Source organism: Bombyx mandarina, chromosome 08, assembly GCF_030267445.1.
Source record: "Bombyx mandarina strain Sakado chromosome 08, ASM3026744v2".
In the NCBI taxonomy this organism is placed as follows: domain Eukaryota; kingdom Metazoa; phylum Arthropoda; class Insecta; order Lepidoptera; family Bombycidae; genus Bombyx; species Bombyx mandarina.
In genome coordinates this window covers 3,657,624-3,683,101 of record NC_143215.1, presented here as the reverse complement: position 1 = coordinate 3,683,101, position 25,478 = coordinate 3,657,624, and the positions used below count along the sequence as shown (strand labels likewise).

Here is a 25,478-nt window from a genome sequence, read left to right as displayed (position 1 = left end):
CGACGTGTCCAATTATAGACAGTATACAACAGTAACAGCGCGATTTTGTCATTGTCATTAGGGTCTCATGCAGCACGGAGGGCTAGTCTAATATACAATGGCGGCTATTACGTGAAAAAACAGCAACAGCTTAACAACGCAAGCGTGTACTACGTTTTAGGTGGAGTATTATCTGATTTTCATGTCATTAACCGTTGGGACTTACTTTGTGCCAAGTATTATATAAGCAAAAAATTATATCGTTAAATCTAACGTTATGTTTTCATGTTCTCCTAACCCACGATTACTCACGTTGCTTAAGATCAAACATGGGAACCGATGTTAAGAAATACCCCTCTTCTTTGTCTTCATATATATATAATGTTTCATAAAAACAAAGCAATCGTATAAAAACAATTTCGTTGCAATTAAAACTAAAACTATCCTTCAATGTTTTGAACAGTGAAATTGCGAGTTTCAATTTTCATTAAGCTCACTCGCTCGCACTCACTCGGTTGTATGTGTTTGGGTCTTCTTTTTTAATAACGACGTTTCGAATTGGAAATTCGTTTATATGGCTTTTTTATTTTTATTTATTGCTTAGAAAAATAGATGTTGTCCGATTCTCCACCTTGGCCGATATGCACGCTAAGATTCACGAAAATCGGTCGAGCCGTTTCGGAGGAGTTCAATCACGCACACCGTGACACGAGAATATTATATATCAGATAAAACAAATCATATTTTGAACGAAAAATTCTGATGAGCATTGTTGTCACACCAAAGTCGTCTTTTTTTTATGAAAGCTTTTAATTTTAAAATATTTTATACTTTTTTGTAGTGTTTTGTGTTGCGTACTACTGAAATGCACATTTTCATGATAAAGAATGCGGTGAAATAGAGACTTTTACCATGCAGTGAATCTTTTTCGTGAACAAACAAATAACACAACGCTCCTGGCTATTGGGACACACATGGTGTAAGATTAAATACATAATAATATATCATTTAGATAAACAAAGTTCTTGAATGAAATATAAAGAATAATGCACTGTTCGTATTGAGAGCCTTCTTGGTCAGTCAAAAATGAATATTTTTTACTCTTTTTTTTGTTCAAGTTCATATTGTGAATTAAGCCTTTTGAATAACTGTTGTTGGTGAATTAGAGAACTTTTCTGGTATACTACCAGCAACGTAGAATAAGTGGCGTGCGATTTATCTCAACAAATTGATGATTTTCTAACAACTTTTGCGTAACAACGCAGCGAAGGGGGCGGTTTTTTTTTATTGCTTAAATGTGTGGGCGAGCTCACAGCCCACCTGGTGTTAAGTGGTTACTGGAGCCCATAGACATCTACAACGTAAATGCGTCACACAGCTTGAGATATAAGTTCTGAGGCCTCAGTTACAACGGCTGCCCCGCCCTTCAAACCGAAACGTATTACTGCTTCACGGCGGAAATAGGCGGGGCGGTGGTACCTACCCGCGCGGACTCACAAGAGGTCCTACCACCAGTAAAGTATTTAAAGTATTGAAGTATTTTCAGAGAAAAAAAACTTTTGCGATTTAATCTTGGGTTTATATAGTAACTTTTGGTGTGTCGTCTTTGTTGTGGTCAGCACTTATAAAAATTTTAAAACTAAACGATATATATTACGTATACACTATAGGAATAGGCCGAAATAAATTCGGTCCTTACGGACTGCAGCACCTACGGCCGGGCTGATTTGTAAATCTAAATCATTCTCGAATCCACCTGAAGGTACACAGAAAATGTCATTAAAATCGGTCCAGCCGCTTAGAGGGGGTTCAGTGACAAACACACGCACAGAAGAAATATATATATATAAAGATAGGGATTAATTAGTCATACATATATAAAGATTGATATCAACGTGCAGCTTGATGTCAAAACGGATAAATAATGTTAGATTTGAATTAGTGATTTCAAATCGACTAAATTTCACGACAATATCATATTACGAATGATCTTTTCGATTTAATTAGCGTTCCTTATCTGTTACTCTTCGATTGCTTTGCTACTGACTATAAGTTGCGTAGTCTTAAAGTTTCGCCACACTCAGGCGTCCTTCACCGTGTCATCAAGCAACAAGATGGCCTCAGCAGAATAAAAACAGATTATTCATTATTTTATTCTGAAGGAGTCTTTAGAAAATATACACGTTTATGTGCAAAAACTGAATGGCTTAGTGACAAGTATTGATGTGCCGTGGCCAGTTTAATTGAGCCACGCCTTTTTAGGGTACTCTTGACACGCTCACATCAGGGGAATCGAACATTTGCGTATTGAGAATTAAAGTATCGATCGATTGTACGACTTTTTTGTTTTTAGCTTAAATCAAGTCCGATTTTTAATGACCATTTTTTACGCAAGAAGTCATTTTTAATTCCTACTATTGAAGTCCGCCCGTTTCGCTGCGTTATTACGCAAGAGTTGTTTGAAAATCACCCATTTGTTGAGATAAATCGAACGCCACTTATTCTACGTTGCTGGTAATATACCAGAAAAGTTCTCTGATACACCAATAATAGTTATTCAAAAGGTTTAATTCGCAAAACAAAATGAAATTGAACAAAAAAATAGTAACAAATATTCATTTTTGTCCGATTATGAAGGTCCTCAATACGGACAGTGCATTATTCTTTATATTTAATTCAAGAACTTTGTTTATCTAAGTGATATATTATGTATTTAATCAGACAGCACGTGTATCTCAATAGCTGGGTATGTTGTGTTATTTGTTTGAAATCTGTTCACGAAAAATTTTCAGCTCGCAACGTCCCACGGCATAGTGAAAGTGACATCACCGCATTCTTTGTCATGAAAATGTGCGTTTCAGTAGCACACAGCACAAAACACTACAAAAATGTATAAAGTATCCGTTTTCATAAAATTGCTCGTCACAATTTTTCGTTCAAAATATGATTTATTTATTTACAAATTGTCATGTCAGTAGTTGTCTCGTCCGTCAAATATTTTAGCGAAGGTATTCCCAGAGAGCTATCACATCTTTATCTTAAAAAAATATTCAACAATAGCGAGCAGCTCGATTGTATTCTTGTAGCATGTTTGTTGCTAAGCCACAACAAGCCTTCAAGTCACAGTTTCATTTGCCTTCAAAGGCAATAACAAAAAACCATTTTACAAGCACAGAATGGTCATTAAGTAAATTTCCCATAGACACAGCCCATTGAGTTTCTCACCGGATCTTCTCAGTGAGTCGCGTTTACGATCTGGTGGTAGATTCTGCCAAGCACTGCTCTTGCTAGGGCCAGTATTAGCAAAACCTCCAGTATGGGCTCCATGAGCTCACCCTACACTACAAGGAGAAGCTGAAATAGCCTCTCAAGGCTATCAGCATAGGTAGGAAAAAATAATAATAAATTATTTTTAATAAATTAATGTTCGAAATTCAATGTTAATCACTAATACATCAAGATATAAATTCATTTTAAATACATTATTATTACATTTGCTCTGTTGTTTTGTTATTACCTATTAGTTATTATCTCTTTTTTTTTATCTATCATTTATCTCTCGATTGTTCTGCATGCGTAAACATCGAATTACTTACGGAAACTTATATTTCGCTATTAATTTTCACACATTCTATTCTTACATTTAAACTGACTATAGTGATGATTAAAATAATTATACAAAAAAAAAACACTTCTCTATATGATATACGACAATTCGCTTGCAACGAACTATTTCAATATTTTAAATAAGAACGTATTCTTTAAAATTAAATGTAGGACCTTGGCATCTTAGCGAAACGGCCCAGTGCCAAAGTTCATAACAATAAAACAGTTGCATAAACAATGCTCTGCCGGATTCCGTGCCACTTTGCTTGCCAACTATAAGCTAAGACAAAGACAAGTATTCCCAAGTTTCCATATGTTTATAGTCACCAGAACCAGTAGTTATAAAGTAACTATGTGTTTTTGAGCTTAGGCAAAGTTTTTCAAGGACATCCCGTAGGTGAATTTTCAGTAGCTGTACTAATTGAACGGTTGATTCGTTCGTTTCTCGTCTGGTTCGTGTCCGTCTTTTAGGAAGGCATTAAAATTACTGCCTGCCGCTAGTTACGTCCACCCTCGTTCCATTTCTTTTCTTTTGTTTCTTTTCTAATTCTTGTCAAGTCTCTGTCTTAATCTATTCCTAGTCGTTGTAGGTCTTATGTCCTTTCAAAAGAGGTTGCATGCCACGAGACTAATGTACCTATTATATAAAACTATTTAGGCTTTGGATACAGCACTGAAATGAAAACTGATACTCTGCTGAAAACCAGTGGTGTAAAATTTTGAGCCAAAAAGTTTCCACCGGGTGAATATTTGAACAAGCAAAGATTAATCTGTTAAGGAACAGTTTTTTGGGAGGCCCATTTCCGTTTTGATTTAACTCTCAGGAATTCAATTTTTTTTTCGTATTTGTCCTTGCTCTCTGATTACGCTACGTCTAAGACTTAAATCTAGCTACAAAAAGATTGATTGATAATCTGCCTTAGGTCTGGCTTTTGCTAACCATAAGATTAAAACTTGGCGGCAAGCCCTCTCAGCTCAGAGTAGATTGGGATTAAACGATAATCTTAATGGCGTGGCCGTTATCATTTGTATTTACTTTGAAGTCGTCGTGGCCTAAAGGACATTCCTATCGAAAGATGCGAATATGCCAATGTTCGAACTCCGCAGGCAGGTACCAATTTTCCTAATGAAATACGTACTTAACAGATTTTCACAACCGACTTCCACGATGAAGGAACAACGTCGTGTAATATCAACCAAATTCCACAAAAATTATAATTTTCGTAATTACTGGTGATAGGTCGTACTGTGAACCCGCACGGGTAGGTACCACCACCATGCCTATTTCCGCCGTGAAGCAGGCACGCGTTTCATTTTGAAGGTTTGGGGCAGCCGTTGTACTGTAAAAACTGAAACCTGGAACTCATGTCTCAATTTTAGTTGTGAAATTTGTATTATTAATGTCTATGGGCTCCGGTGGACCGTGGGCTCATTCACCCATATAAGCAATAACAATAAATTAGTTTGATTAAAAACATCCCATAATTAGTAATTTTAAAATCACACATTTTGACAGTTTGATTTTCATTCCACTATTTTATTGTAAGTGAAAATCTTTGGGCATTCTTATTAAATACTGGTGCTTGCCTGCGGGATACAAGCTACGTCATAATTGTATTCTCCTATCTCATTAAATTTCATGACTCAGCTTTAAATTGAATTAATTAAAAACTATATTTATTCAAGTTTAAGCCCGGTTTGTAAGGATAGCTTGATGAAATAGCATCTTTCATGCAAATTGCTTCATAAAACATACATTAAGTTGAGGATGGCGAGCTAGACGTTGCCCCAATATGTGCAAGTCCCTGTGAAATTACACGAAACTCAAGAGAGATAGTTAATTTAAAACAAACATTTGTTCAACTACTGATTTGTTTGAGGATTTCGTGTCTACAGAATTGAGTATATTTTTTTTTATTTTTTTATTGGTTTGATGAGTGGACGAGCTCACAGCCCACCTGATGTTAAGTGGTTACTGGAGTCTATAGACATCTACAACGTAAACGTGCCACCCACCTTGAGACATAAGTTCTAAGGTTTCAGGTATAGTTACAACGGCTGCCCCACCCTTCAAACCGAAACGCATTACTGCTTCATGGTATAAATAAGCAGGGTGGTGGTACCTAGCCGCGCGGACTCTTAAGAGGTCCTACCACCAGTATGTAAAAGTTTGTTAAAGGCACTAGACGGGTAGACCATTCGTTTGCCTATTAGGTTAGATGCGTTCGCGAAGCAGCTGCCCTTGAGCTGTTAGGGTTCCTTTGGAGGCTCTGGGGCAGCTAGCAAATCCCACCCCTCCTGGCTGAGCATTTGCTCGTTCAACTATCGTGGAGAAACTGGAAAGACCTCGGGGCCATCAGTAACTACTTCCAACAAAAAAGGCCCACCAGGTTTTAACTGGTTATAGGAGCTGCCCAATTGAAGAACAGTCTCACTAATACGTGAAGTCGAAGTCAGAATTTTATAACGTCTGTCTGACTCTTTAAAGTGGTATACGTTGCCGTTGAAATAGGTATTATGGTGGTATCTACCAGTACTGGATCTGCAGTGAACTCATTCACCGATCTTTCCAATAAATAATTAAATTAAAAAAAACTAACTTAAACATTTCTATAGCTGCCTTAAAAAGTAAGTTTAAACAGTAATGTGCCTTTTTAGGTAGACGAGCATACGGCTCACCTGATGGCTAGTGGTTACTGTTGCCCATAGAAATCAGCAATGCCAAGGGACAGAGCTAAGCCGTTGCCTACCATTAAGTTAAAGAGTGATCGTACCGTCAATCCTGAATATTATTATCGGGATAACCGTAAAAATATATTAAATTATTATAAAATATTGTCAGATCCTTGACAAATGTGTGATATATCATTTTGCTTCGACGCTTTGAACTAGCTGAAAATCACGTTCAAAGATTCCTTTACATAAATATATACAAGGTATGAAAGCGTGTTAATAACTGTCGTGGTTTTTGCATTATGCAATGCATCGTTCTATATGCCTTTGGATTGCAAATGTAGGCCGGATGATGAAATACGAGCACATTTATATAAATAACGGTTGATTGTAATATCTTCATTTTTATTTCAATGCAATAGATTTACTGGTGGTAGGACCAGTAAAAATATATATATATACCTAACCGTGAGTCCGCACGGGTAGGTACCACCGCCCTGCCTATTTCTGCCGTGAAACAGTAATGCGTTTCGGTTTGAAGGGTGGGGCAGCCGTTGTAACTATACTTGAGACCTTAGAACTTATATCTCAAGGTGAGTGGCGCATTTACGTCGTAGATGTCTATGGGCTCCAGTAACCACTTAACACCAGGTGGGCTGTGAGCTCGTCCACCCATCTAGCAATTAAAAAAAAAACCGATCTAGGCTACCTACAGTTTACCTTTGGAGACCGCAAAACGGAAACTTATAGTTATCGGACAATTCAATGTGAATTCATTATCATGATTAATGCTAACGTCAATTAGGTCGTGAATTCACAATGTTATTTGATATTCGATTTTCTCTACTAGGGTGTCTTGTGTGGTCAATCGGCCGTGTACCACCAACGTGCCTATTTCTGCCGTAAAGCAGATGCAGAAAGCAATGCGTTTCGGTTTGAAGGGTGGGGCAGCCGTTGTAACTATACTGAGACATTTAGAACTAATATTTCAAGGTATGTGTGGGATGTGAGCTCGTCCACTTATCTATGCAATAAAAAAATAAAATAAAAACTTCAAATTAATTACGCATTTTGAAGTTGGTGAAAATTATTTTAAAATACTCCGTTACACAGTAGATACATGTTAAGTTTGTTGAGTTACGTGCAAAAGTATTGTTATGCGGTGCGGTTCGGGATAAATAAAATTTCACCAAAATACAACTAAAAACCGTATTCAACACTTAGAACACTTAAAACACTCAAAAAACACTTTAAAGCTCTCAATTTGCATGTTCCGCTTCGCTTCAGGTCCGGATCCGTCCGCTGTTTCGCTTCGAGTAGTTCCGATTACTGACTCACTGCGTTCCATCTCTACAACGCTTTTATAGCCGATAATTCGAATATTCCACACATCTCTAGTAGTAGTTTCTACTATCTGTCGATAGATGGCGTTGTGCTTCTCGAGCGTTCTAGGGGTTACTAGATCCTTCGATATTCGTTCGACTACTCGGCGATACAAGGCATTACTCATACCGGCGTAACAGTATGTTAAAGCATTCAGATGTCAATATCAAGATCCATCGTATATCAAATACAGTTACAATATTAATTTTCTGAGAATATTTTGTGGTAGGAGCTGTAAGATTAGTTTCAAATGTAACTTTTAGGACCGCAGTCGAAGTTCAGAATTTAACAGAGCTCTCGGTCACGTTTATTTGAACTTGGAGCTTTACAGTTAAGAGCATAACTATTAAAACATTTTCCACGTTCATTTTCGATATAATCGACGTTTATTTATGAGTTTGAACCGAGCTTTTTGTCCGTCCATTTGCGGGAGAGCTTTATTCGAATAGAAAACTGTTTATTTAATGCGTTAAACTTTTGTTTTTGGTCTGTTGTTCTAAATTCTAAATTACCAAGCTTTACTGAGACGGCTATAGATACTTCTAGATTTTGTGTATCAATCTATGCTATATATGTATATATAAGAATATATGTAAATATCTATCATAAGATATGTAAATACTGATACCTTGATAAATTTAAATCTAAATACAAGGCATCAACATTTATATATACAAATACAATAGCTTAAATCCCTCAATATAAACTTCACCAATTAAAGAAAGTCTGATGAAATAATACAATTGCGCATTACTCATACGTGATGTTGATGGTGGAAACTTGTTTGCTTTTTGTTTACCTATTTTCAATATATTATATGTTTGCTTTGAACTGTTAGTTTCCCAAATAAACAAATAATATCGACTGCAAAAACAAAAGCGTCTTCCGCTGTTCCAAAGCCTAGTAATAACAGTAAATTACAGTGTGCAAGGACATTTCCGTCCATTGGGACTGAAGAAGCCGTCAGTTAGTTTTGGACATTCGAATTAATGTCACGCTCGCACTTTTACATCGGTAACTAGGTGTGTCCCGGTCTACTTCCGTCCGCTTTATATTTGAAATATTATCGATTTATTTTGAACTGCAATAAATGTTTATTTTTAAGCTATTGCATAGCTTTTATTGCGGGCTTTGAGTGCGGCAACCGTATCAAGAAATTCCGTAACGAAAATAAAACCTAACACCCCCCACTCCGCCTACCATGTAGCTCACGTTCAACACATTCACACGTTGCGCTTGTGTAGTGTTTGTGAATAAGCGCGCGGCGTGACGTCGCACTGCATACGCATCATGAAAAGTCTGCCAATCTCTCCTCTCTCGCGCAGTCTAGCTTATGAGTGTGAAGGGGATAGTTAATGTTTTGCTTTTGTTAATATTTATGAATATAGCGTGGCCTTATTTTATTATTGTTTTAATATTAAATTATTATTGTCTAATTATAATTGATAAAAATGTTATGCAATAGCTTTATCGCGGCGGTACCCGAGTGCGACACGTATTTTTTTTATTTTTTTTTTTATTATTCTGGCTTGTATCATTATAGAGTTATTTAATTTGATGTTGATTCAACTAGAACGCTGCTCATCTTGAGAGAGTCCCATACACAGCCCATTGACTTTCTCGCCGGAAAAACTCAGTGAGTCGCGATTCCGATTCGGTGGTAGATTCTGCGAAGCACTGCTCTTGCAACAGGACTAGTGTTAGTAAATTCTCTCAAGTTAAGACCTTGAGCTAACCTACTCGTCCGGGCGTAGCTGAAATAGCCCTTAGGCTACCAGCGAATAGGTAGGGAAATGAAAAAAATTAGTTAGCAGATCGGGTGGTTGTTGTTACTATTTAGTAACTACCTATACAGTCTCAGAACATGCTTATGCAACATTGAGCATATATAAAGTTTACGTATTACGTTACTTTTTTTCCTACCGAGCTGAGAGCCTTGAGAGGCTATTTCAGCGTAGCCTTAACTAGTAGGTGAGTTCACGGGGCTCAAGCCTGACGACGTCGCTAACACGAACCCTAGCAAGAGCCGTGCTTCGCAGAATCTACCACCGGATCGGAAACGCGACCCACTGAGAAGATCCGGCAAGAAACGCAGTGGGCTGTGTCTGCGTGCTAATTTACTCGTCGAGCCCTTCGTCGCAAGAAACGGGTTCGACGAGAACGATGACCGGATTACGTTACGTATTACGAACAAAGCTTAGATCAAAAATCTGTATTATTATCGTCAGATAGGGTCGGGTTCCAGCGAGAAGGCGTTGTCACGACCTGTAATTGACAACTCGATTAATTTTAACTCAAAATTACGGTGACTTATGACGTTGTTTTATGATTTACGAGGTGATTTTTGTATCGCGATATTATCGTTGAGTACGTGCCAACAGAAAAAGGATTTTTATTTTAGTAAATATTGATTGTTGTATAAAAATTTTCTGATCGATACTTGGGTATTTCCTATGAAATCCGCAATCGAAGTGTGAACCATAATACTATAATTTCGGTATGTATAGCTAACAACACAAATAGGACAAAAATATTTATCGTTTTGTAATTTCGCGGTACACAAGAGCGTTGACCCCGCGCTTGAGTTCATTTTTAATTGTGTCCATTGCCTGCATTGTATAAAAATGACATAAAATTTGTTTTTCGCCTTCCAATGTAATATAGTATCGGGACATCGCTTTTATTCAGGCATCATTAATTTCTGGAGCACAGCACCGACTTACCGTTTTCAAAATTGATACCTCGCTCCCGAGAAATTCGTCAAGTAATTTATTAAATAAGCGTTTCTCTCACACAAAATATTTGCGTGTGAGTAAAAGTATTAATAAGTAAAGTAAGTATAAGTTAAAAAAAAATTATTACTGTATGTGTGGACGAGCTCACAGCGCACCTGGTATTAAGTGGTTACTGGAGCCCATAGACCTCTACAACGTAAATGCGCCACCCACCTTGAGATATAAGTTCTAAGGTCTCAGTATAGTTACAACGGCTGCCCTGCTCTTCAAACCGAAACGCATTACTGCTTCACGGCAGAAATAGGCAGGGTAGTGGTACCTACCCGTGCGGCCTCACAAGAGGTCCTACCACCAAATACAAATACTCTACAGATAAAATAGCCTTCATATCAAAACATTTATCATTCACTAGTTGATTAGTCTTTCGATATATCTCTATTCGCATGAGCAGACGTCGAAAGTGACCAGTGAACCGAGGTGAAGAAAATATTTATGTTTTACGTAAGAATACTACATTTTAATGGACATTGGTATTGTGGTAAAATATACCGTAACGCTAGGGTAATAAGTGTGGAAATTGGATATCCAGGAATGATAAAAAACATAATACAATATACAAAGCCAAACTAGGATTTTCTTGTGTACTAGAAACACATATACGAGCCAAGAACACGAAGTGGATCTACCCTCAGCTAATAATACTGTGTAATCCCAGAATCCTAATTGAAAACCAGTCATGTAGTTAATTTATTATAATTATAACTATAACAAATAGTCAACTAACTAACAGTCAACTAATTATAACTAGTATAGACTTACCAAAATATAACAGTCAGCTAATTATTACTATAGACTTACCACTCTGTAGTTTGGTTCTGGCTTCATTCTGTACGTTCGACTGTCTTTTGGCTCGCATAGTTTTTTTGTGTCGCATCCATTGCTCGGTGACTGAAAAAGACATTCAATAATCTTAATCACACTGAATACGATATTTTTTATTGTATTAAATGAGTGGATGAGCTAATGGCTCACCATGTGCTGAGTGGATACCAGTGCCCGTGGACATCACACCTAATGCCGCCATTCTTGAGACGTGAGATTGAGTTTTTAATTATATTATCAGCATCTCAGGTATGGTGGTTATTTATAGGTGCGCGCTCACAACACTCTCTCCCATAGACACAGCCCACTGAGTTTCTCGCCGGATCTTGGGTGGTAGATTCTGCGATGCACTGCTCTTGTTAAGGCTAGTGTTAGCAACGTCATCAGGTTAGAGCCCCGTGAGCTCGCCTATTCGCTCCGTTACGCTGACATAGCCCTCTAGATTACCATCCTGAGATGGTAAATCCTACCTGAGTAGGTTTTAAAAAAAAGGCTGAGTACAGTAGTTACATTAGTACGAATGAGATCTTTATTGGCGGAGAGTTTATTTTAGAATGTGAAGCTTTTGATTCGGCCAATAACTCTTGAAATCAAGCAAATCGAGTACCTTAAACAAATTCTAAACAATCTTCTACTTTCAATAACAAATAATCTAAAACATTAATTTATTTAGAACCAATATAATAGCATATTTTTTTTTTTTTGCGATAAAATTGTAAAATACACTATAAATTTCAATTAATCGCTTCTGCGTAGCCGACAGAGCTAATATTGGCGAACAAACAAGTGGGCATTGCGTTGGACTTATATCCGTAAAATCCGTTAAATTCAATTTAAAAATATAAGTACATAGAAGAATCAATAAGCTGCTTAGTCTCGTATTGTTTTTTATTTATCAGTACAATATTACAATACTGCTCATTGGGTATATTTTAATTATTAAGTACTAGCTGACCCGGCAGACTTCGTAGTGCCTCAATCGATAAATAAAAGACCGACGGGGGATACATCAAAGGAAACACAAAATTGTTATTATTATTTAATTCCGAGAATTTTCATATTGATCTACCTTTTAAACCTTCTCTGGACTTCCACAAATTATTCAAGACTAAAATTAGCCAAATCGGTTCAGCCGTTCTCGAGTTTTAGCGAGACTAACGAACAGCAATTCATTTTTATATATACTTATATAGATAATATAAGTGTATTGTGTTATCAAAAAGTGCCATAGCCGTCTTGCCTATTGCTGCCGAAATGTTACTCCCTGTTAGTTCATTTGAAACTATGAACTCATTCCTTGAAGCGGTTAGATACCGCACGTTGTGGTTTGTATGTGTGTTACAATAGACTTCAATAAAGTATAGTTATATATGTATTCTTGAAGGTACTAAAATGAAGTGATTAAACTAGTACACACTAATTCCAACTTCACACAGAAAGGAGTCGCTTGGCCATAGCTCTGATCTCACGGAGATACTTTATTTATTTCTATGGTGTGTGATTACCGTCTGTTTCACGGGAATCTTCTTTTTGTCCACCTCATCCCACTAGGTGGGGTTGACACAGCAAATTTTTCTCTTCCATATTCTATCAGCCGTCATCTTAACGCTCACTCCTCTCTCTCTCATATCATCATTCACACACTCCATCCATGTCTTCTTTGGTCGACCTCTTCCCCCTCTACCTTGCACTACCGTTTCCATACATCTCCTAGTCACATGCATCTTCTCTCTACGCATCACATATCCATACCATGCTAACCGTCCGCTCTTTAATTTGTCGATTACCGGGACTACTTTCACACTTCTTCTGATATATGATCATGGGTTCGATTCCCACATCAGGCATACATTATGTGATGAACAGATTTCGTCAACCAGATTCAATCTATACTAATATTATAAAGAGAAAAGATTTGTTTGTTTGTTTGTTTGTTTCGAATAGGCTCCGAAACTACTGGACCGATTTGAAAAACTCTTTTTCCATTAGAAGCCGACATTGTCCCTGATGAACATAGGCTACTTTTTTTTATTTTTTTTTATTTATTTTTTTTGGTTTCATGTGTGTTTTAATGTTTCCGAAGCGAAACGAGGGCGGGTCGCTAGTATCTTATATTTTTATAAATTCTTAAACCTATAAAATATTCCAAACATAATACTTTCGTTTGTAACTATGTAACCTACTTTTACACTAAATAATTAACACAACTAAACGCTTGGGCGACACAATAATTGAACGCTTAAAAATAACATGTCTCCTTCTAGTTAGAGTTTAAGAAGTCTTGGAGTCTAGAGCCTAAACGTTAATTAGACTCAACCATATTCTCCCTTTGAGCCGATTAAATTTAGCATGTAGGCACGCCGCAGAGACCGCGGGCTTTCATTAAGACATTCTCCATACAGCGGACCCCAGGAATGTCTATCCAAATAGAAATTTATGTCTGCAATTCGGCTAATAAACGACCACTAAGCCCTCAGTTCTTCAGTATGTAAGAACGCGCACGCGGTACGTGTTGCCATGTTATTAATGTTCAAAAGAAATGGTAGAATTTTTGGGCATTCAGACATGCATCGAATATTTTAGTTTATTTTTAGATTAGGAATGTAAATTACTAGTTTTTGGTATATAGCTAATGGTTTATTAGTGAACGGCTAATAGTATACTTTTCGGGAGTGTTTGGAAGCTAAGGTTTATCACTGGTTACAATTTTAATGGTGGTGTTTAAGTATTACAATATTATATAGCCAATTTGGGGCATGAGAAGTTTTCAAAAAATTTCCAACAAGATACAAACGTCCTAAACTTTTTTGATTCCACTCTTGCCATCGCTCCTGCCATGTCCATAGGCGACGGTGACTACTCACCATCAGGTGGACCGCATGCTGGTCTGTCTACAAGAGCAATAGAAAAAAAGATCTGTTAAGTCTATGTTGGGTAGAATATAATTAAAGTGGGAAATATATTGTGCTCTGCCATATTATTATTTAATTGATCGTAGTTGATCATGGAACTGTGTTATGTGCCGTGATAAATAACTATACTCTAAATAGCTAGATGGTTCAAGGAAGAATAAACGGTCAACGCTTTCGCGGGCAATCCCCAAAAGGTGGACAGACTTGATTACGTCATCTACTCAGTGTTCCCATATTGAATGTACACGTACCGCCACAAATAGAGAGAGATGGAGAAGCCTCACAAATCTGCACCCAAGCAATAAGACAAACATAACCACGACCAGACCCCTCAAAGTGTACGACAGAAGAAGAAGAAGAAATAGCTAGGACATTACACTCTCGAACGGATTCCTCTATAACTTAATTAAAACACACCCAGAAGTCGCCGTGGCCTAAAGGATAAGACGTCCGGTGCACTCGTGTTGAGCGATGCACCGGTGTTCGAATCTCAGGCGGGTACCAATTTTTCTAATGAAATACGTACTCAACAAATGTTCGCGATTGACTTCCACGGTGAAGGAATAACATCATGTAATAAAAATGAAACCCGTAAAATTATAATTTGCGTAATTACTGGTGGTAGGACCTCTTGTAAGTCCGCGCGGGTGGGTACCACCACCTTGCCTATTTCTGCCATAAAGCAGTAATGCGTTTCGGTTTGAAGGGTGGGGCAGCCGTTATACTGAGACCTTAGAACTTATATCTCAAGGTGGATGGCGCATTCACGTTGTAGATGTCTATGGGCTCCAGTAACCACTTAACAACAGGTGGGCTGTGAGCTCGTCCACCCATCTAAGCAATAAAAAAAAACCACCGCTCCGCTTGTAGTGTACGACAGAAGAAAAAGAAATAGCTAGAGCACTAGTTTCTCGCCCGGAGTCCTCTATAATTTCAATTAAAACACTTACCCAGACCTTGAAGATTGGTTTGTCACTATCAAGTGCTTATCTTTCGGGAAGCAATTTAATTAAATGCAATTGAGTGTTCGACCTCAAACTTCAAGCCTCAAATGCGTTAGCATTCACGTTGACATGCCTAAGTTTCAAGTGCTCACTCCAAGCTGCTAATAATTCAATGAAAAATGCCGTCAATGATAAAACTATGTGAAGACGATTCTTTTACAAGTATGTTTTAAAAAACTTATAGCAGGTTCTATCTGGGACTACCTTTTGTTTTTACTGCGTGAGTTTATTTATTTACACGACAGTAACTCGTGGAAACCCGTGTGTTTTACCATTCCCACAATCTCAGAGATTTACGACGTCACCCAGTTTCCGATAGATGCGCCACTAAATAATGTATGAAATTTTTTGACAGTATCATCGTTCTGGAAGCCGGGTGTATTGGGAATGTTCTCGAAAACGTCAACTGACCGGTTAATGGTGATCCCTTGACGCACAGAAAAAAATCACGGTCGTATAATATATCGTTTCACGGTGTAAGTACAGATCGATAAGTACGGATGCGAAAGTACATGATCTCTTTTTCAAAACACAGATAGCTTGATTGTTTTGTAGTATGTTGTTGTTTATATAATTTATTTTATTTGATACGGCCCGCTCCGGCTCCGCTCGGGTCTTTAACAAAAATTTCAACGATATTTGACGTTGTTTTATTTTTAAAATAAAATAACTTATTGCGGCACAACTATAATAGTTAGACATATGCTGTCGCGACACTTTTTGAAGTGAAAACTTCTTTAGAATCGTTGTGATTTCAAACCGGATGCAACGGAAAAAACGACAGGTAAGAGACACAAATACAAAAATATGTAGGATGAAGCCAGCAAAGAATGAGACAGAAATATACATACTATTTATTTAATACAGCGCCATCTGTGAGATTTTTTAATACTAACGTGTGTATGAAAGCTCTTGTAGTGAATTTTAATTAAGGATTATACGTGAAATTAAAATATCAATTCACAGAGGGCGCTACCTTACAATTATTTACTAATGACAAAATTTTACATATACTTAAGACGTTTAGGATAATTGTATTTTAATTTTGGAAGGTTTCACTTCTACCACGTGTGAATTGCACACATGTTTTTTTTGTATATAATTATGTGTTTTACAAAGTCGTAGTACATTATTTTATTCTATCATCAATAGTTTTCGCAGCGCACGCGATGTAAAGAATGTTTTAGGTAATTTTTGTACATCTTGGGTTACATTATTGGAGTTTTAGTAAGGATTCCTTTTTATTTCAAAAAAGATTATAGCCTATGTCACTTGGGAATAGTGTAGCTTCCAAACAGTGAAATAATTTTTCAAATCGGTTCAGTAGTTTCGGAGCCTATACAATACAAAACAAACAAACAAATCTTTCCTCTTTATAATATTAGTATTAGTATTTCTTATCTATGTATCTTTGTATGTATTTGTATGTATGTATCTATGTATTTGTTTTGGCAATGTAATATATAGCCTAGTGTTCATTTTACTAATGTCTATTGTAATTCTTTAAGTTATCGCCATGTATTAACTTCATCACAGCTACGCACTTCTAGAATCTTTCACTTCATCAACGAGGGTTAACTGGAAGAGAATGCCTGCATGGCATTAAGTTCGCCTTTGTACACTATTTTGTGCAATAAAAATTTTTCATTCATTAATTTATTCATTCATTCATATTTTTGCGTCGCCTTCAATGTAAAAAAATTAGCTCTCGTACCTTCGTAGCTTTTCTTTACACCGCGGCTTCGTAAAATCTAAACTTAAAAATGTCAAGTAACTATATTTGATTTCAGAAGATATTTTTACCAATCGTGTCGATTTCTTATTGGAAAAAAAGTACTTGTTTCTTCAATCAAATTTAAACTAATAGGTAATGCATGTTTGCCTTAAAAGCACTTAATCGGTAATACCCTCCGAAGCAGAGAATTAATTACTGTTTAATATAATTAATGCACTATGATAGTCTTTTACGGTAAATATAATTGCTCAGTGAACGATTTTCAATAATTAAGATACTAATATAATCTGAGTTGACTAGACCTTAAAGTCCATTTTTGAATGTAGTAGATTCTATGCAGGAACACTTCGTAGATATTGTAAAATACATAAACACGTACCCATAATTGTTAATAGTGGACGTATTCCCTGAGGGTTCTCATTATTTAGCAGACAATTACGAGGTCTCGAGCCTGGCTTATGGATAAAGCGATAAAATCCTGGAATTTAATTGAAAACGCTTTGCATTTCATTGGATTTATGTGCGTGTGTATACTATATAGTAAGGAGGGCTATTTTGCCCACAGAGTTTCTCGCCGGATCTTCTCAGTAGGTCGCGTGTCCGATCCGGTGGTAGATTCTGCAAAGCACTGCTCTTGCTAGGGCCAGTGCTACCAACACCTCCGGTTTGAGTCCCGAGAGCTGACCTACACCTAGGGTAACGCCGATATAGCCTCTAAAGGCTATCAGGGAAAAAAGGGCTATTTTAAAATTCTGTTTGAGGTGATCAACTACGTCTGATTCACGACTTCATTCTCTTTTCGCGTGTAACGATCCACGTGTTCTAAATCTTATCTTTATACCTATAAACGAGCAATTCTCGTATGTATATGTTGGCTTAAGGGTAGACATTATCTTGTTGAACACCAAGTAAAACGATGTCACTTTTTGATTCCTGATTTAATCAACAATATGTTATCGTAACAATTCACTTTAACACTTGTCCAACTTTAACCAGTACGTACAACAGTCACTGAATCACACAACGTAACAAGAATATAGTAAGTGCACCAGGCAAGCGCAGTCCAACGAATGTTCATTTCAAGGCACGTTCCGCCTTTTTATACTAGCCGGCGCAGCTGGCTTATGAGTCACCTCTGTTGCAGCTGTTGTTTACGAGTGGAACGACACGGCCGGCGCACCTGGTTTGTGTGAGTCACTCCTATTGCACGTGCTATATAACATAAATATCGTTAACGCCGTCACGGCCATACTGACGTGCGCTCGTCCTCGTGCGCGCATTCTTATGGTATGTCTGTGAACAACAAACGTGTTCGTTCATCCTGACATTAACGGATGCAACTTAAAACGTGGTCTATGATATTAATAATCTAGTACGGTTCGGTTCGCATAATTCTTCAGAAAATCCTATACTGGCTATAAATAACCTTCAGACTGCTTACATACCTGGGCCAGTTCATTTAAAACTCTTCAGGTATGTAAGTATGTCCCTTTTAACTTAGACCGGAATTGTTATCCCTTCAGTTTTTCGAACTGGACCGGATAATGCTAGACCGAATCGCAATCCCTGTAGCTAATTGTTGTGGCTAATCTGGATGAAAATCCCTATAGCCAAGCCATTGGACCGGACAGACCCTTCAATGACTTCACACTCTTTTTTTTTTTCCTCTTTTTTTTTTGCTAGTCCGGATTAACATCTCTCTAGCCACATACAATTCTCTTTTTTTTTTTTTTTAATTTGCGTGTACGGTAGCGTTTGTTAAAACATTTCTTAAACCAGAACATTTATACGGAATTTCTTCAGAAATAGTGCGAGACCGACCATCGTTTTCTACATTTCCAACACCTGCACCTGAGGGGCCTGAGCTTACAGACATTGTATCACTACCCACACACTGTATTTGCTGTATCGCTATTTGCGGACAAAAATGTCGCTTCTATTGTCAGTGATAGAGTCGTCATCATTAAGATCAGTTTCATGAACAAGATTAATTACCCCATCTGTGTACGCCGTCACGTCATCGTCACTATAATTTTCAGAAATTTCTAGGAGGCCTGACGGGCCTCGAGGTACTTCGCGTAAGTTTTCATGGGGAACTTTGTACACTAGAACCATTTACATATCTCAACTTATACCTATCGTTTTCCAAAACTGCAGATGATTGAAAGATTACTGGTGGCCCGGAGGCCTTTCCCGCTTCACCAGGACGGGTGGGCGAGCAAAGGCTCAGCCAAGAGGGGTGGGATTTGCTAACAACTGCCCGAGCGCCTCCGCAGGAGACCTAACAACTCAAGAGCAATTGCTTCGCGAATGAATCTACTACCGGATCGGAATCGCGACCCACTGAGAAGATCCGGCGAGAAACTCAGTGGGCTGATGCATGGGTTAGGTTGCACGTCGACCTCTTTGTCGAGTTCGACGAGTACGATTACTGGGGTTCCTCAGCCTGCTCCTAGTGTTAGAGCTGAAGGTATCTAATGCAAGAGTTATTGGATCTGATGGATCCGCAAGGACGTGTCTAGGGTGACTACGGTGACTTGTTCATGAAACCGCTTACCATTGAATAAATTACTATGGCTTTGTTTTATAAGACTACAGTCTGACCCTGAATGGAACATAAAGGGGGAGCCAAAACCACTTATCTGTAACACACTGAAGCTCTGGAACACACGTTGACGTCTCTGGTTGGACCTGCCACAGCACCTGGAGCAGTGTCGTTTTTCTTCTTGTAGCGCATGGAACACCCAGAAGCTACATGGCTCGCATCACCGCACACGTAACAGCCGACTTGCAGGCGAGAGCCGGGCGCCCACGGATGAGGAGGTTGTTCAGGTTTTGCAAGCTGTATTTTTGTGAGGCAAGTAGCAGCTCGAGCCTTAAGCGAATGTGTGAGAGTCAAAATTAAATCGACACCATCCAATACTTCAACTACTTTAAACGGCCCTTTAAACTTCGCATCTAATTTCGTTTGATTATGCTCTTCGTATTAATGTGTGGACGAGCTCACAGCCCACCTTGTGTTAATTGGTTACTGGAACCCATAGACATCCACAGCGTAAACGCACCACACACCTTGAGATAGAAGTTCTAAGGTCTCAGTATAGTTACAACCGCTGCCCCACCCTTCAGACCGAAATACACCACTGCTTCACGGCAGAAATAGGCAGGGTGATGGTACCCGTGCGGTCGATGGCACTATACGGAGCACCCGTCTGGTGCCACGTCCTTACCCACGAGAACGTCGCCGCGCTGCGACGCCGGCAGCGCGCGATCGCAGTCAGAGTTATTCAATGATACCTCACAGTCTCCTACGAGGCGGCGCGCCCTAGCGCAAGTGCAGCCGGAGCGCGGGGGCTCCAATATCGGCAGTCCGTGCTGGAGGCGTGGTCTCGTCGTTTGGCGGACCCGTCGGCCGGCCTCCGTACCGTAGAGGCGATCTGCCCGGTTCTCGCGGACTGGGTGGGCCGCGACCGCGGAAGTCTCACCTCCGGCTACCTGTGCAGACTCACAAGACATTTTACCACCATGCAAACTTCTTACCGCAACAAATCTTACCAGCCACCACGCAAACTACAATTTTACGGGTTCCACCTCTCTTACACGATGTTACTCCCACACTGAGGAAGCCAACCGCGAACACATGTCAAGCACGCACAAGCACGCACTTCACCGGAAAAACCTGCATCCGCCAGCGGAACCCGAACACCGCCGCATCGCCAGACACGAACGCACCGGACGTCTTATCTTACAGGTCACGACGACTTCAGATTTGTCAATTTTTCTTCCCCACGGAAACTTGCTTGCTTTCTTGTTTGCTTGCTTGCTGGAGCCCGAAGTCATCGAACGTGTAGTGTTATTGGTATTGAATCGAGTAGATTCTAAAATTTCAGCGACAATTCACAGTCTCATGTCCTGGTTTACTGTACTAGTGCCATGTAACTCTAGCAGTAGTCATTGGCTTAAAAACGATTCGTGTCGGAACTACCCACTCGTCATGACAGATCCATTATTGCGATCGAAGTTTCACTTGAGATTTGCACTTGCCTTAATTTCTTGCAATAGCTTGTTACGTGTTGTATTTCCGTTAGTAAATGCCATGTGATGAAGTCGACAGTCAAACTGGGCAACATGAGCCAGAACGTAAGATGTGACGATTTCTTCGTGGCTCAGATCTTCCATCGAGGTAACAGAGACGTTATTACACGACTTACGTATGCTGCATTCACGCTCTTGTGGCGTACCACTACTAGTATTCTGATCTGCATCATGTTTTTTTTTTGCTGTACTTCGAACATGTTCAAACACGTCACGCCAGTGAGAGTAGAGTCCTGATCTCACTTCTGATGTTGGCTTAAGGGTAGACATTATCTTGTTGAACACCAAGTAAAACGATGTCACTTTTTGATTCCTGATTTAATCAACAATATGTTATCGTAACAATTCACTTTAACACTTGTCCAACTTTAACCAGTACGTACAACAGTCACTGAATCACACAACGTAACAAGAATATAGTAAGTGCACCAGGCAAGCGCAGTCCAACGAATGTTCATTTCAAGGCACGTTCCGCCTTTTTATACTAGCCGGCGCAGCTGGCTTATGAGTCACCTCTGTTGCAGCTGTTGTTTACGAGTGGAACGACACGGCCGGCGCACCTGGTTTGTGTGAGTCACTCCTATTGCACGTGCTATATAACATAAATATCGTTAACGCCGTCATATATAATCGGAATCTCGGAAACGGCTCCAACGATTTTCATAAAATTTAGTATACAGGGGATTTTGGGGGAGATAAATCGATCTAGCTACGATTTATTTTCAGAAAATGTTGTTTTATTCGTGTTTTCAATAATCAACTCTTCCCGACATCTATTGGCGAAAAATAATACTATTTTTCTTAATTGAGGGCAACTAACCGCTTTAAAGACAAAACAAGATGGCGTTATAAAAAAAAAGCGAGTCAAGCTCGGTCATCATGTAGTTAACGTTTAAATACAACAGGGAAATCTCGCTCTGCTGTTTCATTACAAGCACCAGTCACCGTTCTTGTCGAACTCGTCGAAGAGTTTGAAATGCAACCTAACCCACAGATAGAGCCCACTGAGTTTCTCCCCGGATCTTCTTAGTGGGTCGCGTTTCCTATTCGGTGGTAAATTCTGCATAGCACTGCTCTTGCTAGGGCAAGCTCTCTCAGGCTGAGCCCCGAGACCTCGCTACCAAGCCAGTGAAGCTGGGATAGCCTCCCGGGACTACCCGGGATTAGGTAGGCAAAAAAACTGCTGTTTTCGCGGAATGGTTTTTTTTATTTTTTTATTTGTATTTCTTTTTATTTATTTATATTTTAATTTTTGTAATGAAACATTTTAAGATTAAGTCTATTTTGATCAAAGTACATAGCGACGCTTGAAAGGCAAATGTGACTAAGCGACAATAACTGCTTTATGCATAAATGATAGGCAATAACCATATTCGATGTGCAAAAAATATATATTTCTAGGTCTATTAAAATCATTTCAATCCTACAGCTACTAGCTAGATTCTACTACAGCTAGATTCGTTAAAATAAATTTTATTTTCAGGTATTTCAACTTTAAATTAGTCTACTGTAAAGTTCACGCATTGTCGCTTAGTCACGTTTGCCTTTCGAGCGTCGATATACATGTACACCGCTACACATCTGCTGTATATTTTTCAGAATTTTACTATTTCAAAACGGTTGTCTGGAAGAGATAGATGGCTTTTAGCGACATGACTGCCTATTGTACAAAGCAAACTTGTCTGTTGACTGATTTTAGATGTCCATTATGTTTTAGTGTGCAATATTCTCTCTCTATTTAAAAATTCTGTAATTTTTTTTAATAAATTTGTTAATTAATTTCAGTAACGTGAGCGGTAGGTATCGACTTTACTGTGTCCTTGGCGTTTCTATGAGAAACGATAATCACTTGCGATTAGGCGACAGTTTATTTGACAAGCAATATTTTTATGGCTAGCTAACGACTCAGCTCAAGCTTAGTACATAAACTGCCCTACCCTAGAACTCGAATCCCCTGTTCATAAGTATCAGTTAAGCCCTCATAAGTTACAAGGGCGTTAAGCTTAACTCTCCTTAATTAATCAAAGATTTAAGTTTAAGTACATTTTCCATTTCGAGATTCTAGTTATCGAAGAATAACTTTATCTATTTAAAACTACTTTTACGGCTTAATCTAGCGTTTTTTGTTCTAATTTTATTATTTACGCAGGGTACTTCACATTTCTTTTCAATACAAATTTAGTATTTTTTTAAATCATAATTTAGACGGTTCTTTGCACAATATTTAAATGTAGACGGATAAACACCTTAGTGGTCCGTGAGCACGAAAATATTCGACACGGCAGAAATATTATTGTAGCTGCCACAAAAAAACAAGAGATTAAGCTGTAAAATTTTTTTGACGTGACATCGTCTTATAATTCGATGGAGCTGGCTGCACGCACGAAAAAACATGTCTCATGCGGTGTTACCTCGCTCTGAGGCGTTCCATTTAAGGCTTAAAGTGCAAGCGAGAGCGCGCAACGAGCGACAAAGAGGCATAATCGGCCTCCGCGTTCGGCAGCGTTCGACATCTGTCTCTCTCCTACTTGAGTGAGCGATGCATCCGCGTGGACAGCTGCTATACAAAAATGAAACCATTCCATCAGTATTTTCTTATGACGTTGTCACGTTCAACTATCGTCAGTAAGCCGACTTTACAGATAACCGATTTTTTTTTAATTATGTCTACGGCCGAGAAAACCGTAGAAAACATTTATTTTATTACTAAATACTATGAACTGTTAACCGATGTGGTATAATTGCGACACGATGACACAGCACGGTAGTTTTGCTGTCAAAAATATCCAATTATAATATCCAACATCCTCGAAACATTCTCCGTCACAATTCGATTTAACGTAATCGATAAAATTAATATTTGAGTAATCAAACATCGCTCGTCCAATCGATTTGAAACTTTAGTGGTTGGCGTATTAGGGGATGTTCTATTCGTAATACCATCAATGTACGACAGATTGTATCGATATAATAGATTCGGTTTTTATCATGTCTTCATTGTTTCCTCCGATGTTTCGGTCACAGATCCCGCAGAAACTTTGATGAACTTAAAAGGCTCATCATTACCGGCAAAATAGAAAACTAAAGACTAAAGCTCAAAGCGGTGGTTGACCAAATGACTCGGCTAGAAGTGAAGGTCAACGAAACTCGTCGCCATGCAAGACATATGAATAGGTAGACAGAAATAGTTAGAAGACCGCAGAAGAAGACCTTCAACAATGAGAATACGATCGAAAATAAGAACCGTGTGCTTTAAAAGATCCTTCCAAATTCGAATCATGAATGCTATACGTGCATATATCCTTAATTACCGATTAAATCGTTATCTTTTAGACCGATCTAAGACAATAAAAAACACTTAGAAAATCAAACCCCCGTTTGTCTTTAGAATACGGGCTGTTTCCTCTCTACATTCGTCTTTGTATTGACCTCGGTCGGGAATATATGTGGATATCAGTTAATTGAATCTACATGGTTTGACAATTTGACAGCGGTGTGGCGTCAACAATACATCGTGTGCGCTGTGTCTGTATTTTGTGGGTGGCCTTTTGTTTTGTGTAAATGTTAATGTTTTATTGTTAAAAAAATTTCATATAATCCTTTTCAGGTTTATCCGATCATCAGATAAGCTATCCATCACGTCATAGAGTTGTTTTTCTGTTTGGTTTTTTTATCGTGTGAATCAATGTTTTATGATGTTAAAAATCCTGTTGACGGATAGCTGATGGATTCATGGTTATCTGTACGTTAGTTATACGAATTCTCTATCTTTTTTTACTGTTCTTTGAAAATAACAATCATTATAATTATAGCTCTTATTAACATAATAATATAGAACTGAATTAAGCAATCTACACATTTCCAATAAAACGAATGTGTTTGTCAATAAAATAATTCTTATTTGAAAATAATTAGAATAAAAAAACAAACTTACATTAAAACAGTAACTTTGATATCGTAATAGAACGAACTCTCTTTTTTTTTCGACTTTTTAATTCGTCTGGTTCCAAAAACGTGTTTTTTAGTTTATTTTCAAATAATGAATCCTTCGTAAAAGGATCGATCATGAAAAATAAAGATGTAAAAGATCAAACAAGGTAGATTAATCAGAAATGCTAATTAAGAACTTTTTCTCGCGAACATTTCTCTGAATCCATTTAAATGTAATAATTTGTTCTTAATTATGAATACTGTGAAGATGTTTGAAATGTTTTTTGTTAAGCGATTCAGGGAGATAAAAATATGAAAAGAAATATTTTTGCTTTTATTTTATTTTCTGAGCTGAACTAGCTTACATGCTTTATTTGGAGTTTTTTTTTTATTGCCCTTGTAGTCAGACGAGCATACGGCCCACCTGATGGTGAGTGGTTACCGTCGCCCATGGACTTCAGCAATGCCAAGGGCAGAGCCAAGCCGCTGCCTACCAAAGACAACCGCAACCGTAGACATCTCGACTTTTTTTTTATTGCTTGGA

General features: G+C 38.3%; 2 protein-coding genes across 6 annotated transcripts in view; both read right to left on the bottom strand.

Annotated features, from left to right (window-relative positions):
* LOC149502445 (uncharacterized) overlaps window positions 1-25,478 on the bottom strand; it is a 72,907-nt gene that overhangs the window by 37,942 nt on the left and 9,487 nt on the right. For all 3 annotated transcript variants that reach the window (XM_089728998.1, XM_089729000.1, XM_089728999.1), the window contains exon 2: window positions 11,235-11,324. In XM_089728998.1, coding sequence (XP_089585124.1) covers window positions 11,235-11,324 — 90 coding nt within the window. The remainder of the gene's footprint in view (window positions 1-11,234; window positions 11,325-25,478) is intronic.
* Window positions 17,833-21,956, bottom strand: LOC149502446 (uncharacterized). Of its 3 annotated transcripts, XM_089729002.1 has the most exons (3): window positions 20,207-21,650; window positions 19,552-19,784; window positions 17,833-18,118 (listed from the first exon to the last, which is right to left on the bottom strand). In XM_089729002.1, the coding sequence occupies exons 1-3, from the start codon at window positions 20,423-20,425 to the stop codon at window positions 18,061-18,063; spliced, it is 510 nt and encodes a 169-aa protein (XP_089585128.1). In that variant the 5' UTR covers window positions 20,426-21,650; the 3' UTR covers window positions 17,833-18,060. The 3 variants fall into 3 exon arrangements, 1 of the variants encoding a protein (XP_089585128.1); XR_016323384.1 differs by having other exon boundaries at window positions 17,833-19,612; window positions 20,207-21,956; XR_016323385.1 differs by having other exon boundaries at window positions 17,833-19,612; window positions 20,212-21,956.

Coding starts and splice junctions, on each gene's coding strand:
- LOC149502446 (XM_089729002.1), bottom strand. CDS start 20,425: ATGTCTTGTGAGTCTGCACAGGTAGCCGGAGGTGAGACTTCCGCGGTC. Junction 19,785..20,206: donor GCCTCGTAGGAGACTGTGAG/GTATCATTGAAT, acceptor CATTCGCTTAAG/GCTCGAGCTGCTACTTGCCT. Junction 18,119..19,551: donor AGAGCTTCAGTGTGTTACAG/ATAAGTGGTTTT, acceptor GTTATATAGCAC/GTGCAATAGGAGTGACTCAC.